Consider the following 16,472-nt stretch of genomic DNA (forward strand, 5'->3'; position numbering starts at 1 on the left):
ATAGATAGCTAGTGGGAAGCAGCTGCATAGCACAGGGAGATCAGCTTGGTGCTTTGTGACCACCTAGAGGGGTGAGATAGGGAGGGTGGGAGGGAGACGCAAGAGGGAGGGGATATGGGGATATATGTATATATATAGCTGATTCTCTTTGTCATAAAGCAGAAATTAACATACCATTGTAAAGCAGTTATATTCCAATAAAGATATTAAAAAAATAGGTAACTAATAAGAACCTGCTGTATAAAAAAATAAATTAAATTAAATTCAAAAATACAAAAAAAAAGAATTAGGTGAATCACTCATGTGGTAGAAATTAACTGTTTAAATAGAAATTATAACAGTTCATCAAATTTATTACCACATATACATGGGAACCTGGGGCCTGAAAGGACATACCCATTTTTATCTACATCCTAAATTCAGAATCATGTTTATATCCATATTGATGCAAAATAAAGTCATTGCTGGAGCTTCCAAAAGCAGCAACATTTTTTCCGAAAGCAGCAGAGGAATATTTTTATATTTGTGTGTGATTTATTTCTTTTGCTTTGTCCATCAGTTTAATATTTATGGATGCTCTTAGATTAGCCCAAAAAAGTCTATGTTTGCTCTTCTCCTTGGGCCATTCCAAATAAGTTCTCTGGGCCATGAGAGCTTTGAGCTTGTGATAGCTGCTAGGAACAGAATACTGTGGAATGGGATCCAGCAAGATCAGGATTAAGTTATTAGATCCTTCACTGAAGAGATTGTGGTGGGCAAAGTAGAGTTCATAATGGCACCACTCACTCTGGACAAAGTTGGGAGACAAAACAAAGATGCACTTGTAACTTTTCTCAATGCAGTTTATGATATTTTCCACGATGCTCTTGCCAGGAACAAAGTTTCTCTCATGGAGACAAATTCTTATATCTTCTTTTTCTAGGTTTGGTATTAACTCATTCTTCACCCAGGCAGAATCATGCCCACTATATGAAATAAAAGCATGGAACTGGACAGTTCTTTGGAGTTCTTCTAAGGGTACATTCCTAGCCCTGCGCCGGGTCTGGGTCCACTGACACACCATCCTGAGATACCAGGGCAGATCCAAGTAGATACAGAGGGCAGTCACGGTAACAGCCAATACCAGCCCAGGGACCCCAATGGTGACAATCAGCAGAGCTGTGTTGCAGGATAATGGAGATACATGGAAGTCCTTTAGTGGGGTTCCCTTATAGCTCTCTGGATAATCGCACTTATAAGAATCAGGCCAACCCTCTACCACTTCACCTGATACTTGGCCTACACTTTGGATGAAGTCTCTTAACTCACATGTACATTGGAATGGATTGTTCCCTGCTTTTAGGGACCTAATCTTCTGGCAGCTCTGGAAGAAATCAGCTGATGGGTTGGAGACTGAATTATAGTCAATGATCAGTATGGAAAGGCTGCTAAAGGTACCACATCCAGGAAGGTGGGCTAAAGAATTGGAAGCAACATTGAGTTCTTGCAAAGTTTCTAGACTGGTGACATCTTTAGGGATGCTCCTTATTCTGTTATTGTGGAGATCAAGAACCTTGACCCTGGGAGGTAAACATCTGAAAACAGAGTCAGTAAGTATATTTGACGACATATTTAAACTTAATAAACTTCTGGTCCAAGGGCAATTTCCTTCACTTTCATCATACTTTAGGGAATTCTGGCTAACATCCAATTGTTGTAGAGACTTCATCTCCTTGGTCATATGAACTATATTTGCAAGTTCTTTTAACTGATTCATTTGTAAACTGAGTGTCTTCAAATTAGCTAAGTTTGCACAGTTTTTAAAAACCATGTCTGTTAAGAGATTGTTGGAAAAATTCAAATACAGAAGTGGGCTAATTTGGGATGGGCAGACCATGTGGACCATGTGTGCAGCAGACACTGTGAGATGCTGGATGTTCATATTTGAAAGGGTTTTATAGATATAATCTTGTGGAAGACTGAACACTTCATTGACAACTTGGTGTATAGACAAGGCCTTCAGTGAAGTACCAGAATAATCAAAATCTCTGAAGTCAACGCGACCTTGTAGTTTCACATTTGAAATTGAGAAATAGTTGATGTTTGTAGGCCAAACCAACTGGAGGATCATAAAGAAGGAATTCCAAGTTGTTTCAATGTTGTTTAAAGTAAGATTTGATAACCTTGAATTCTTCTGAAGTTTTGACAGAACATTTTGGAAAGAAGAACACCCGTTATCATCTAGTACACATTTGATATTAGACAGTTCCAGACTTACGGCGGTGCTGACTGACACATCCAAAATAAAATGGAATTCATTTCTTGTGGGGAAAACAATGTGCAGACTCTGGGTGTTAAGGTCTCGAAGGCTCTCAGGGTCTTCTTTTTCCCCGTATGTGTCTCCTAAGACCAGTAAAACCTTACTGATGTGCAAATAAGCAATCGGCAGCATGCTGGATTTTTGTAACTGTGTGGCACTCAACCCCAGAAATTCTAGTTGAGACATGTTGCCAAGCTCTTGGCATATGGGCAGAGCATCAAATGCATTAAATGAGAGGTCTAAGTGCTTGAGGTTCAGAGTAGGGTGGCAAGAAATCTTCTCCAGCTTGTTGTGGGACAAATCCAAGTATTCCAGTTCCTGGTTAAATCTGAAAACACTCATGTCAAGATACTGGATTCTATTATGAGAAATTATCAAAATCTTCAGCTTTGATAGTGATATGATGTCAGAAGTCCAAAGTTCAGAAATGTAGTTTTGTGATATATCTAAGATTGTTGTGTTCAGGGACAGGTCTTTGGGAACATGGGTAAGACCTGTTTTTGATCTGTCAACTAAAAATTCACTTTCATCAGATAACTGGGTTCTGATCTCAAGTATTAATATGAAGATGATGGCAAAATGGAAGATGCTAGAATTCGTTTTAGTCATTTTGTAACAGTAGACAATCCTAAGAGTAGTTGCTATTCTTCAGAGCATCTTGATACAGATACAGATCCTAGGGGGAAAAAAATCAACATTAACTGACTGTATTAAATTAGGCATGGCTGACATTAAACATTTTTTACTAGAGACTCATTAAATGAAGGCTACATTATTTGGAGTCACACAACCTGAAACCAGGAAAAGGTACATATTTATAAACAATTATATTATCTCTAATCAAATAACTTTTAATATGGATATGTAATGGGTTGAATGGTGACCCTCCCCCCAAAAAAGATATGTCTGCCTCCTAACTATGTCCTAATCTCCTAACTGAATATTATCTAATTTAGAAAAAGGGTATTTGTAGAGATAATTAAGTTAAGAATCTTGAGAAGATCATCCTGGATTATCTAGGTGGTCTCTAAATCCAGTGACAATTATCCTCATAAGAGAAAGAGGGAGCGTTATTTACAATAGCCAAGATACGGAAGCAACCTAAGCGTTCATCAATAGACAAAAGATAAAGATGTGGTATACGTATACAATGGAATATTACCCAGCCGCTAAAAAAAAAAAAAAATGAAACCTGGCCATTTGCAACAACATGGATAGATCTAGAAGGTATTATGCTAAGTGGAATAAGTCAGACAGAGAAGGACAAAAACCACATGATCTCACTTATATGTGGAATCTAAAAAACAAAACGAACAAAATGAAAACAGATTCACAGATACAGAGAATAAATATGTGCCAGTGGGGAGGGGGATGGAGGGTGGGAACAATAGGTGAAGGGGATTAAGAGGTACAAACCACGAGTTATATAATAAATAAGTTATGGGGATGTAATATACAGCATAAGGAATATGGTCAATAATATTGCAATAACTCTGTATGGGGACAGATGCTTACTAGACATATCGTGGTGATCATTCCATAATGTATTCAAATGTCAAATCATTAGGCAGTACATCAACTACATTTCAGTTAAAAATAATAATTAGAATTTTTTAAGCATAAAAAATTATAAACAAGAGAAAGGCAGAGGAATATTTGACAGAGACAACAAAGACCTGGAGAAGAAGGCCATATGAAAATATGAAGATGGCCATATGAAGGCAGAGAGTGGAATGATACACCCACAAGGCAAGGAATGCCAATAGCCAGAGGGCCACCAGAAGCCGGAGAGGCTCTGGAGAGAGTGCAGCCCTGCTGACGCCTTGAATTTAGACTTCTGGCCTCCACATCTATGAGAGAACAAGCTTCCGTTGTTTTAAGCCACCAAGTTTATGGTAACTGGTTACAACAGCCACAGGAAACTAATACAGAGGGGTTTACACATTCAAGGCGAGTCCTCTGACCCCAACCTCCCCAAGATCCTTTAGAGCTCACGCTAGGATTCACAGCTGGTGTACTTTCTATATTTGATACGTACCTCCCCATGGCTTTTTTGAGAGTTCCATCCCTGTGTGGTTGAATTAGGATTCTTTTTGCATTACCTTTTGTTACCTACACACAGTTTGGTGCCTAACTTTGGTCTTATTCAAAAGACAAGGATGTCCACTCTCGCCACTCTTATTCAACATAGTTTTGGAAGTCCTAGCCATGGCAATCAGAGAAGAAAAATAAATAAAAGGAATACAAACTGGAAAAGAAGAAGTAAAACTGTCACTGTTTGCAGATGACATGATACTATACATAGAGAATCCTAAAGATGCCACCAGAAAACTACTAGAGCTAATCAATGAATTTGGTAGAAGTTGCAAGACACAAAATTAATGCACAGAAATATCTTGCATTCCTATATACTAACAACGAAAGATCAAAAAGAGAAATTAAGGAAACAATCCCATTCACCATTGCAACCAAAAGTGGCGGGGGGAGGGGTGGTAGTGGTGGGATGAATTGGGAGATTGCGATTGACATATATAAACTAATATGTATAAAATAGATAACTAATAAGAACCTGCTGTATAAAAAATAAAATAAAATTCAAAAGTTCCATAAATAAAAGAGTTCTCCTGCCAATGTAGGGGACACAGGTACGAGCCCTTGTCCGGGAAGATCCCACATGCCAAGAAGCAACTAAGCCCGTGCACCACAACTACTGAGCCCTCGTGCCACAACTACTGAAGCCCACACACCTAGAGCCCGTGCTACACATCAAGAGAAGCCACCGCAATGAGAAGCCCACGCACTGCAACAAAGAGTAGTCCCCGCTTGCCGCAACTAGAGAAAGCCCATGAGCAGCAACGAAGACCCAACGCAGCGAAAAATAAATAAAATTAAATTAATTAAAAAAAAAAAGTAAGGGTGGTATTTTTATGTCATTGTTTGTATTTGGCTGAAAGACCCAGACATGACCCAAGTCTTCCTCTCTAGCTTCCTGAAAGAGCTACTCATACAAGGAGAAATATTTCAATGAGAATAAAAATAATACTCAATTACTGCCTGGGCCAGTGCCTAATATCTCAGAACAGAACCATCCTGTATAAGCTATATTGAAGTAAAAGTGGTTTGGGCTTATGGCTCGAGTGGGTTTCCCTACTTATTCCTAAACCTGAATCCAAATCTGGGGATCTTTGAACTTTCTGGCCAAACTCCAGAGTTCAAGGAAGTAGTGGTCAGCACCATCAGGTATGGTACACAGCGTGTGACTGGAGAGACAAAGGGCAGAGACAGGATCCCACACACAGACGTGAGTGCTTAGCACACAGTGAACCCATCACAAGCAAGATGAAATCGGTCTTTGTTTGCTTAACAACGGCAACCATCACAGCAAATTTAAATTTATAAAACTGAGACAAGCTGGGACCTGGGACCCTTTGTGGCAGTGCTGCAGTGCTTGTATCTGGACAAATGACTCCTCAAGCAACAAAAAAAACCCAAAACAACTATAAGGGACTAAAAATAACTGCGTGCATGTGCAGTTGGGGCAAATTCTGGACAAAAGACACAAAAAGACCAAAAAAGCCCAGCTGCCGCTTCTAAAGAGCCTGGAGCAAAAACATGGTGCCGGGAGCAAAAGCAGGGTACTGCGCATGCCCACTGCACACAACACCACAAAGGGGCGGGCAAACCACCAAGCCACACCTCCAGCGACCCCCCTGGATACACCCCTAACCTCACTCCAAATAAGGAACCAGCTTGCCACCCCCCTCCACCTCGGGCCAGCAAGCAAGGGAAACTGTTACTTGTTCTTGCTCCCCTCTGCTGTGGCAGGGGCCCCAATAAAGCCTTGCCTGAGTTTCCTGTCTGGCCTCTAGTCAATTTCTATTTATTGGGGAAGTCCAAGAACCCTGGTCAGTATCAAAACTGCCTGTCTTCAAGCATTTAATGAAAGCATGGCTTCAGTTTTCTATCTAGCTTAATTAGTTGACTCAAATATCTTCTATTTGCTCAACCTCCATGTTGCCCTTTCATTTATAGTCATTATCTGAAGCACTCAATTTATGAAACCATCATATTACACCTGAGATGAATGGCCAGCTCTTTTTACATTCCTTTCTGTTTATGCCTGACTGTCCCATCCCTTTAACGGGAAGAGATTTGTTAACTAAGTTAGGGGCCACTCTTTCTCCAGGGGCAAGGGAACCACCCTCATCACCAAACGGTTCTAACAAAAAGCAAAAAGGAACAGATAAATTCTGAAGCTAAAATAGAAGCCTTAGTAGACCCTGGAATGTGCAATATCGAGGTTCCGGGCTTGGCCAAAGATATCCAGCCAGTGATTAAGTAAAAAGGGTTATTCAGTGTCTAAATATAAGGTACAAATTTCTTAAACCTAAGGAAGATCTTCAAAAATGTTTGGAAGTAGATTAACAAAATAGGAGGCCACTGGTCTGACTAAACTGACCATAGCTGATATTCAGACCCTGATAGGAATTTTGGAAGAGGCCTTCTCCCCTAAGCTAAATGAGGAAAAGTAAAACTTTCCAACATAGGTGAATGGGTATGTCAGTCCTTCAATATCATTGAGGTAACCACCCAATTCTTTGAAAAGGAAAACAAAACTTCCTTGTTTTATAAATGTAGTCTTCACAGGACCAGAGGTGTGGTTCCAAAAATAATCCAAAACTCACCAATCCTTTTGCCACTCCCAAAGCCTTCCCTGTTTATCTTAAGAGGCTTGAAAGTATTAAACAAAGGGGAAACAAAATCATCCTAGGAGGAACTTGCCTGTACCTTTGAGATGCAAATGTCCTATCTGGTCTTTTCAGGAACCCTAATTTCTGACATCTTTTTAAATGGAAATTTTAAAAAAGAGGGTAAAGTAATTTAGAACTTGACTTGTCAAGGATAAATAGAAATCTTAAGTGCCTTTTCTGTAAACACTAGTAAAATGGGTGTGTTCATCTGCTAGAAACCCAGTTTGAATCCAGCCCCTTGTAACTGATGGCTTTTATGTTATACCTGACTGAGGGCTGAAATTTTGAAATGGGTACTATAAGGCCTCTGTGTTTGTTTGTGTGTTCATATGTATCTACGTGTGTTGTAGGTGTATGATATTGCAAAAAAATGAATTTGTAAAAGAGCTCTACTTAATAGGCTTAAAAAAAATTAAGTGCTTATATAAATACTCAGAAATAGAAAATAATCTGGCCAGAGTGAATTTCAGGTTCATGTTATCTGGATAATATTCACTAAACTGATATCTGGTATTGAAGGTGGCTTAAGCTTGTTGGTTTGATTAATATAGACATGTAAGAGTCATCAATGTTAAGTATAATACTTCTGTTGTAACTAGGTTTTTTTTTTAAGCTTTTTTTCCCATACATACATTTATTTATTTATTTATGGCTGCATTGGGTCTTCGTTGCTGCACACGGGCTTTTTCTAGTTGCGGCGAGCGGAGGCTACTCTTCCTTGCGGTGTGTGGGCTTCTCATTGTGGTGGCTTCTCTGGTTGTGGAGCATGGGCTCTAGGTGCACAGGCTTCAGTAGTTGTGGCATGCGGGCTCAGGAGTTGTGGCTTGTGGGCTCTAGAGCGCAGGCTCAGTAGTTGTGGTGCACGGGCTTAGTTGCTCTGTGGCATGTGGAGTCTTCCCGGACCTGGGCTCGAACCCATGTCCCCTGCATTGGCAGGCGGATTCTTAACCACTGTGCCACCAGGGAAGTCCATCTAATTGGGTTTTGATCAGGCCACTATTAAAGGTGGCTGAAAGTGGGAAGAGGGAGGGGTCAAGATCAAAGTTTTGCTAAAACTCATTCATAGAGAAGATCACTCATGGGCTTTTACCAAATGGAGGCTAATCATGTCTTTTCCGACAAACTGGATTTCAGAGAAAATCTGGTGCTCAAAGTTTTTTCCATGGATATTTCAAACTTTCTTCAAAAAGTGATTTTTGAAATCTCCATGTGAAAAACACGCTAGCTAACAATCTCTTTTCTCCGATAAGGTCTAAGACATTTCCTGTGGGTTCGTTGCTGTTGTCGGCATGCTCAAGGAATCCAACCTCATAACTCCACTCTGGTCTTTTAAAACAACAGTAACAAAACAACAAATGGGCAAATAAAGCTAAGAAATGCTAGCTAGCTGTCTTCCTCTGAACTTGTGCTCAGCCTGGTGCTGCATGATGTCCTATACAAGCTGGATGCAATTCTTGCTGGAATCAGCTTTTCTCCCACAGCAAGCAAAGTCAACTTCCCTAAGAACCCTGAGATTCTTTTTGACTTGTACTATTCTGTCTCTCTCTGTTTCCTCCTAGCCCCTCACAATTTGTTTAAGCGGGAGGCATGTCTATAAATCTATTTTTGTGACTGAAAGAATGAACGTCCTCCCCCCTTCCACTCTCACTTACCATTACTTCCCCCAGGTCCATAAATGGAGATAAGGGGGCTCTTTGATTAACAATTCAGTTCCTGGCTCCCAAAAGGCATTTGATTTTGTGAACCAAATCTAGAAACTAATGCCCAGGACAGGGAAGTCAGCAGGGCAGAAAGAAAGCACTTTAGCACTCACAAGCTCATCCCCACTCTGAGTTGCCCACCCGCCTCTTTTTTTTTCTCCCTATTATCCAATAGGTCAGCAGTCCCCAACCTTTTTGGCACCAGGGACTGGTTTCGTGGAAGACAATTTTTCCACAGAAGTGGGTGGGTGGGGGATGGTTCAGGCAGTAATGCCAGCGATGGGGAGCGGTGGGGAGCGGCAGGTGAAGCTTCACTCACTTGCCCGCCACTCACCTCCTGCTATGCGGCCCGGTCCCTAAGAGGCTGCGGACCGGTAGCAGTCCACAGCCCGGGAGTTGGGGACCCCTGTAATAGGTAACCAGGGGCCAAACATACTTGTAATTATGTACACCCAGGCATTGATATATCCACCTCTCCTAAGGAAAAACTTTAATTCTCAAAGAACATGCTTTCTTTTAACTTTTTAAAATATTTTACTTAACCCAGTATATCCAAAATATCATTTTAACATGCCATCAATATAAAACATTATTAATAAGATATCATCTATAATATTCTTCATTCTAAGTCTTCAAAATCCAGTGTGTGTTCTACATTCACAGCCCATCTCATCTGGGCTCCCCACATTTCAGGTGTTCCATGGGCACACGTGGCTAGTGGCTCTACCATATTGGGTGGCCTGAGCCTAGATGGAGTTATCACAGCCATGCAAATAAGTACAAGCCTAAGTCCAGTCAATAGCAGCTCAAAGAGCTAACTCAAAACAGAGGTTCCATATCTTAGAGCCTAGGCACCTCTTTACTTCTCTCAATAGCAGTTTCTGCCCACTCTTGATTCCATACCCAGGTGTTTCTTTTTGGATCCAGGGCAATGTAAATGTTCTGCCAATTAGATGGGACCTGTATGTGTTGTTTGTTTTTTTAAAACAAAAGTTTTATTGAGATGTAATTCATATACCATAAAAAATGTCACCCATTTAAAGTGTACAATTCAGTGACTTCAGATCAATTCACAGAACTGTGTGACCATTACCGCAAGCAATTTAGAACATTTTCATCACCCTGAAAAGAACCACACCCCTTAGCTGTCACCCTCCAATGCCCCATTTGCCTCAGACCTAGACAATCACTACAGATTGTACTAATCTCTATAGATTTGCCTATTCTGGATATTTCATATAAATGGAATCATATTAGAAGTGGTTCTTTGTGTGGTTTTTTTTCTTTCACTTAGACTAGTGTTTTCAAGATCCATCCATGTTGAACCATGTGTCAGGATTTCATTTCTTTGTTGCTAAATAACTTTCCATTGTATGGATATACCACATTTTATTTATCCATTAATCAGCTGATGGATATTTGGGTTGTTTACACTTATGGCTCTTATGAATGTATAAACATTCACGTACAAGTTTTTGGTAGACATACTCTCTCTTGGGTGGATACTTAGATACTTAGGCATGGACTTGCTGCATCGTATGGTAACTGTGTTTAGCCTTTTGAGGAGTTCCAGGCTAGCTGCACCATTTTACCTTTCCACCAACAGTGTGTAAATGCTCCAGTTTCTCCATATCCTTGCTAACACTTGTTATCATCTGACTTTTATTATAGCCTTCTTACTGGGAATGAAGCAGTATCTCATTATGGTTTTAATTTGCATTTCCTTGATACCTAATGATGTTGAGCATCTTTTCATGTGTATATTAGCCATTTATATATCTTCTTTGCAAATTTGCTGAACTTGTGTATTAGTTCTAATGGCTTTTTAGTGGATTCCTAAGTATTTTCTGCAATTAACATCATGTCATCTGCAAAATGTCATCTTCTTCTTTTCCAAGATGGATACCTTTTATAACATGTTCTTGCCTAACTGCCCTGGCTAGCACTCCCAGTACAATGTGGAACGGAAGTGGTGTGAGCAGACATCCTCGTCTGGCTCCAAATGTTAGGGAAGAGCTTTGAGAACCGTTAAGTATGATGTTAGCTGTGAGTTTTCCATCTATGCTTTTTATCAGGTTGTGGAAGTTCCCATCCGTTTCTAGTTTGTGAGTGTTTTTTTTTCCGGAAGAGGCAGAAGTATTGTTTCTTAATCAACAAGGAAGAAAACAAATGCTCTGACCACAGTGTCCTAGTTTGGGAGATGCCTCTCCCAGTGGAGTTAGTACAGTTGACCCTTGAACAAAGCAGGTGTTAAGGGTGCCTAATATGATTATAACTTTACAGTTGGCCCTTTGTAGCTGTGGTTCCACATCCTTGGATTCAACCAACCGCAAATAGTATAGTACAGTAGTACATATTTATTGAAAAAGTATCTGTGTGTAAGTGGACCAGTGCAGTTCAAACTCATCTTGTTCAAGGGTCAGCTGTACTCACAGCTGTGTTCCATTCCTTCCTTCCCTCCCTATTTTCCTGACAGAAAGTACAATTCCTCTCTCCAACCTGACCCCAGAGTTCAAACTGTGCCCCATGAAGCTGGCTGGGAATGAAAGATGACATCACTACGACATTTAGCATTTAATTAATTCTCCCTTATCTACTTAAAATTTTCCAGCAATTTTTTTTTAAGTTGCCACCTGAGTAAATCTTAGGCTAAGGCCAACCTGTCTCCAGCTACTGACCTGAGGGGAGGGTTCCTCTTTTAGCTTCACGAAATGTTAACCAGCAACTTTGTACACAATCTTGGTCCAAGTTTTTTACTGTTGGCTTAGGATAAATTCCTGGAAGGAGTAAATAAATGTCTTGGATGGGTTTTCATGTTTATTGATAATTTCTATCACTTCTGTGAATTACTTGTTCACGTCATTGCCTATATCAGGATTATGATTTCACTATTTAATTATACATTCTCTTTTATGTTACTGACACTAACCCTCCATCAAACTTTCTGCAAACATCTTCCCTCATTGTTTATCTTTTTATCCCATGATCTCTTGAACCAATAAGTACATAACGTTTTATATAAACAGGTAAGTTGACTTTCTCTTTGCTACTACTATCAGTTAGTTGTGTACTGGTGAACCAGGTTACAAAACAAAAATAAAAAGCCTGATTTTTTAGCACTTGCCAATATCTATGGTGTAAGTATTTCCAGTATAGCTGATTTCTAGTTACCAACTGACATGCCTGCAAAATTTCTGAATATTTAACCACTGGTTCTCACAAGTGTGTACAAACCAGCTCCAGCAGACTACTGGTATATGTTGCTTTTAGGTTTAGAGAGTTATTCTTCATAACAAGGTCAGATAGATATATGTGTATATGATCTCCTCAAACATAATTTTTCAGTTAATTTGATTTTTTTATTATCCAAGTAATAAATGTTTACTGAAGAAAACAGGAAATATGAATAAATAAAAACAAAATTTCAAATCAATAATAACCATATAGAGATACACCAATATCATTTTTGGAGCAACCATGTAGACTTTTTTTTTTTTTTTTTTGCGGTATGCGGGCTTCTCACTGCTGTGGACTCTCCCGTTGCGGAGCACAGGCTCCGGACGCGCAGACTCACGGGCCCAGCCGCTCCGCGGCACGTGGAATCTTCCCGGACCGGGGCACGAACCCGTGTCCCCTGCATCGGCAGGCGGACTCTCAACCACTGCGCCACCAGGGAAGCCCCAGACTTTTTAATATATATATAAACATGCTTTAGGCTCTTGATACCTGTTGCCAAATTGCTATTCACACACCCACCCCCTCAGATGGCACTGGACCAAGTATTCTGTTTTGTAATCTGCTTTTCTTTTTTTAAATTAATTAATTAATTTGTTATTTTTAGCTGTGTTGGGTCTTCGTTTCTGCGCGAGGGCTTTCTCTAGTTGCGGCGAGCAGGGGCCACTCTTTACCGCGGTGCTCACTGTTGCGGCCTCTCTTGTTGTGGAGCACAAGCTCCAGACACGCAGGCTCAGTAGTTATGGCTCACGGGCATAGCTGCTCGGCGGCATGTGGGATCCTCCCAGACCAGGGCTCGAACCCGTGTCCCCTGTATTGGCAGGCAGATTCTCAACCACTGTGCCACCAGGGAAGCCCTAATCTGCTTTTCTTAATCCATAATGCGTCATAAATGTCTGTTTATATCAGTAAATATCCACCTACAGCTTTGTTATTATTGGCTGAATAATATTCCATTTTATTTACAATGTATTTTTAAAATATTTTAATTAACAATGTATTCAAGCAATCTTTTTAAGTTGTCTCCAAACTTCACATTATTATCATAAACAACTCTGCAATAAGCATCCTGTTCATCCATTTTCTTAGGATGTGTATAAGCAATTATTTCCTTAGGATACATTCCATGAAGTGAACTCTCTGAACCAACTGACATAAATCCGTACCATTTTTCTCTGCCTATTGCTATGAATATGCCTTTTTGATTTTTTTTATATGTCTTTTTTAAATGATTTAATCCAAATTTAGAATAGATTTTTAGGTTGTTCATCTGCTATATAATTCAATAGCCTACTGACAATTTTGGTTTCCCTTCTGTTGGTTCTACTGATTATGGTATAGGGTGTTGACTGGAACTTTTCCTATGACTTGGGTCCAAAACCAAGGACTAGGAAGTGTTACTTACCCCATATTCTAAGGAGAGCTCCCAACAATTAGGGCCAAGCACTTCCTAAAGCAGTTGAACCAGACAGTGCAATCCCCACCATCACCCCATCCTCACATTTCCCAGGTACAAATACATAAAGAGGCAGCAGTGAGAGAGTCAGCAGCATTGAGATACCAGTGTTTATGATGTAAGGCTACACCCTATGATATGGGGAAAGGAGAAAACCTTTAGATGGAATTGGAGATTGAAAATGTTAAGCTAGAGTGCACTGTTAATACCTCAAAAGGGCTGAAGATGTCTGAAATCTGCTCACAAAAATTACTTCATATTTAGACTTGACTCTGTTGAGATTCCTTACTCCGTGCTTCCAATGCAGGAGGCGTGGGTTCGATCCCTGGTCTGGGAACTAAGATCCCACATGCCATGCGGCCAAACAAACAAACAAACAAAAAACAGAAAGTCCCTGTGGCTTTAGAAATCCCTTTAAGTCTCTTTATCTGCCTGTAATTTATTCTAATTCTCTTCCGATCAAACCAATCTCCAGAAATCTAGACAGAAAGTGACTTCCTCCTTTCCCAGTGCTGTGTTCTGTGTTCTCATTAAGACTCACTCTCTCCTCCATTTATATCCCAGTCATCCAGTCACTGTCTCTTAGCCATGCTTTCACACCCCTCCATCCCATCTTCTCTGCCAATCTCTCCCTTTTTTGGACTTCAGAACTGTGAGAAATACATTTCTGTGGTTTAAGCTACCCAGCCTGTGGTATATTGTCAGGGCAGCCTTAGCAGACCCCTACACCACTCTTCTCGATAATGGTCATGAGGCAGGTAACCCTGCTCCCCACTCCTCAATCCCCGTCCTCACTCACCACCATGACAGCAGGTCATGACAAGGAGCTTGACTTTTGTTCTTACTGCAAGGGGAGGTCATTTAGAACGTTTTAAGCAGGGGAGTGGCTTAAAATAATTTATACTTTAAAAATAATTACTCTGATTGCTGTTTGGAGAATGTATGAGGCAAGAGTAAAAGCAGGGAGGCCAGTGAGTTTACTGCAGTCATACAGGTGAGAGATATTGGTGGCTTAGTCGGGACAGCGGATGCTCTGCTCCAGGTTACAGAGTGGAACATGCACACTCTGTCCCTGATGGCCTGCAGACTCACCTGGGGGTGGCAGTAGAAAAAAAGGGAGGGAAGAATATCACAAAAGCTGCGTGGGTCCATGAGACACTTCTGTATCCTTGAAATAAACACGCCCTTTCCCAAGTTGGTATCTGCTACTTGCAACTAGAAGAATTCAAAAGAGGAAACAGGATTCCTGGAGATAGAACATCTTTATCTAAAAAACAAACTGATCTCTTATGATAGAGCTTTCATATGTCTGAAATGTGTATGGTTTCATATGTGGCAAAAATACAGGTTTTGTTTAATTTTATTTGAAAATGCCAAAATTCTATATTTTCATATAAAATATATTCTATATTTTCTAAATACTGTCAACAGTATTTTGTGGGAAACATATTGGAACCATTTAAAAATATTTGATCATTTAGAAGGTGTGACATAGTTTGTTGTTTGCTTTTTTTATGAATTTATTTATTTTTTTATTTTTGGCTGTGTTGGGTCTTTGTTGCTGCGCACGGGCTTTCTCTAGTTGCGGCGAGCGGGGTCTACTCTTCCTTGTGGTGAGCGGGCTTCTCACTGCGGTGGCTTCTCCTGTTGCAGAGCACGGGCTCTAGATGTGCAGGCTTCAGTAGCTGTGGCATGCAGGCTCAGTAGTTGTGGCTCGCGGGCTCTAGAGCGCAAGCTCAGTAGTTATGGTGCACGGGCTTAGTTGCTCCACAGAATGTCAGATTTTCCCAGACCAGCAATCAAACCTGTGTTCCCTGCATTTGCAGGCGGATTCTTAACCACTGCGCCACCAGGGAAGTCCCAGTTGTTGTTTGCTGTTTTGGTTTTGTTTGTTGGCTTGGGGATTCTTTAGTTTAGGGAACAAGTCCAACAGGGGCTAGAGAAAATTTACCATTTGGGAAAGGGCCTGTGGAAGAAAGTAAGTGCTCTCCTGAAGAGAAGGAAGGGCTAATGCAGACAGAAGATGACTCTAATACAATTTCATTAAGGCTAGTTTCTTTATAACTATTAATTATGAAACCAGTTTATTGAATGAGCTAGGTCCAGAAGGAAAGGGCTTTATTTTTCTCTCTAACCATAGCTTTACAAGCAAGTTTTGTTGAATCTCTCCCTCTATAAGGATCTATTCAGGATCTATCCTGAATCCTGAATCCCACAGATTTTAGTGACAAGTCTCATTTTAGTAATTGCACCTCTATTTCAGGCATTGAAATGTCCAGGCCAGTCCAGTTTAACATCAGTCTCACACCTAATTCAAAATTCTGCTTGGCCCTGGCTCGGGCCTTTCTTGCAGTGAAGCGGGGAAGGAGTGTGGTCAATATCATCACTCTTCCTCCATCTTCTCTGCCTTCTCTATATTCTGGATGTTCCCAGGCCCCTGCAAGTGAAGAGAGTATTAGAGAAAAAGGAGCAAGTCTCCCTGCAATTAACAACTGGATAAGGCAGGCAGGCCATCATGCCTCTGCCTCTGATTATGGCGGAGTCCAAATGTTGGTTCTTTCACAGGATGCATCTGTGGGTCATTCAGAGGCCTTGGGGAGGATCCCACATTGCACAGCTCTTTGATGCAAGTGGCACATTCTCTGGCTGACCTCTTGCAGCACCCCCCTGACTCCCCAAGTCATACGCCTCTTCTCCCTAACCCCTTGCCTCTTAGCAGTATTGTCCCTTTGCACAACAGGCTGCCCTATTAGCTAAGGTCATATCATGACACCTCAAGCCCAGATACCCTTCCCATGGTCATTATGGCCCACAGGAAATCCACAACACTTCTGCCATGCCAAATAATGGAAGGGTAGGTTGCAATCACTGCTTCCTTTCTTTCCTCATCCTGCTATTTCGGGCTGCCCAAGCCACCCTCTTACCTCCTGAATTCTCCAGGTGAGAAGCACTCATGCATTCATTCAACAAATATTTATCAAGCACCTATATTTGCAAAGCATTGTTTGCCAATAGGTGACACTCATCCAGCT

At 40.8% G+C, this 16,472-nt stretch overlaps 1 protein-coding gene across 1 annotated transcript in view; it reads right to left on the reverse strand.

Annotated features, from left to right (window-relative positions):
• Nucleotides 1–313: 313 nt before the first annotated feature.
• TLR1 (toll like receptor 1) overlaps nt 314–16,472 on the reverse strand; it is a 33,950-nt gene continuing 17,791 nt past the window's right edge. The window contains exon 2 of the mRNA XM_030881038.3: nt 314–2,975. Coding sequence (XP_030736898.2) covers nt 518–2,908 — 2,391 coding nt within the window. The 5' untranslated portion in view covers nt 2,909–2,975 and the 3' untranslated portion in view covers nt 314–517. The remainder of the gene's footprint in view (nt 2,976–16,472) is intronic.

This window comes from Globicephala melas, chromosome 5 (assembly GCF_963455315.2).
Source record: "Globicephala melas chromosome 5, mGloMel1.2, whole genome shotgun sequence".
Lineage (NCBI taxonomy): Eukaryota > Metazoa > Chordata > Mammalia > Artiodactyla > Delphinidae > Globicephala > Globicephala melas.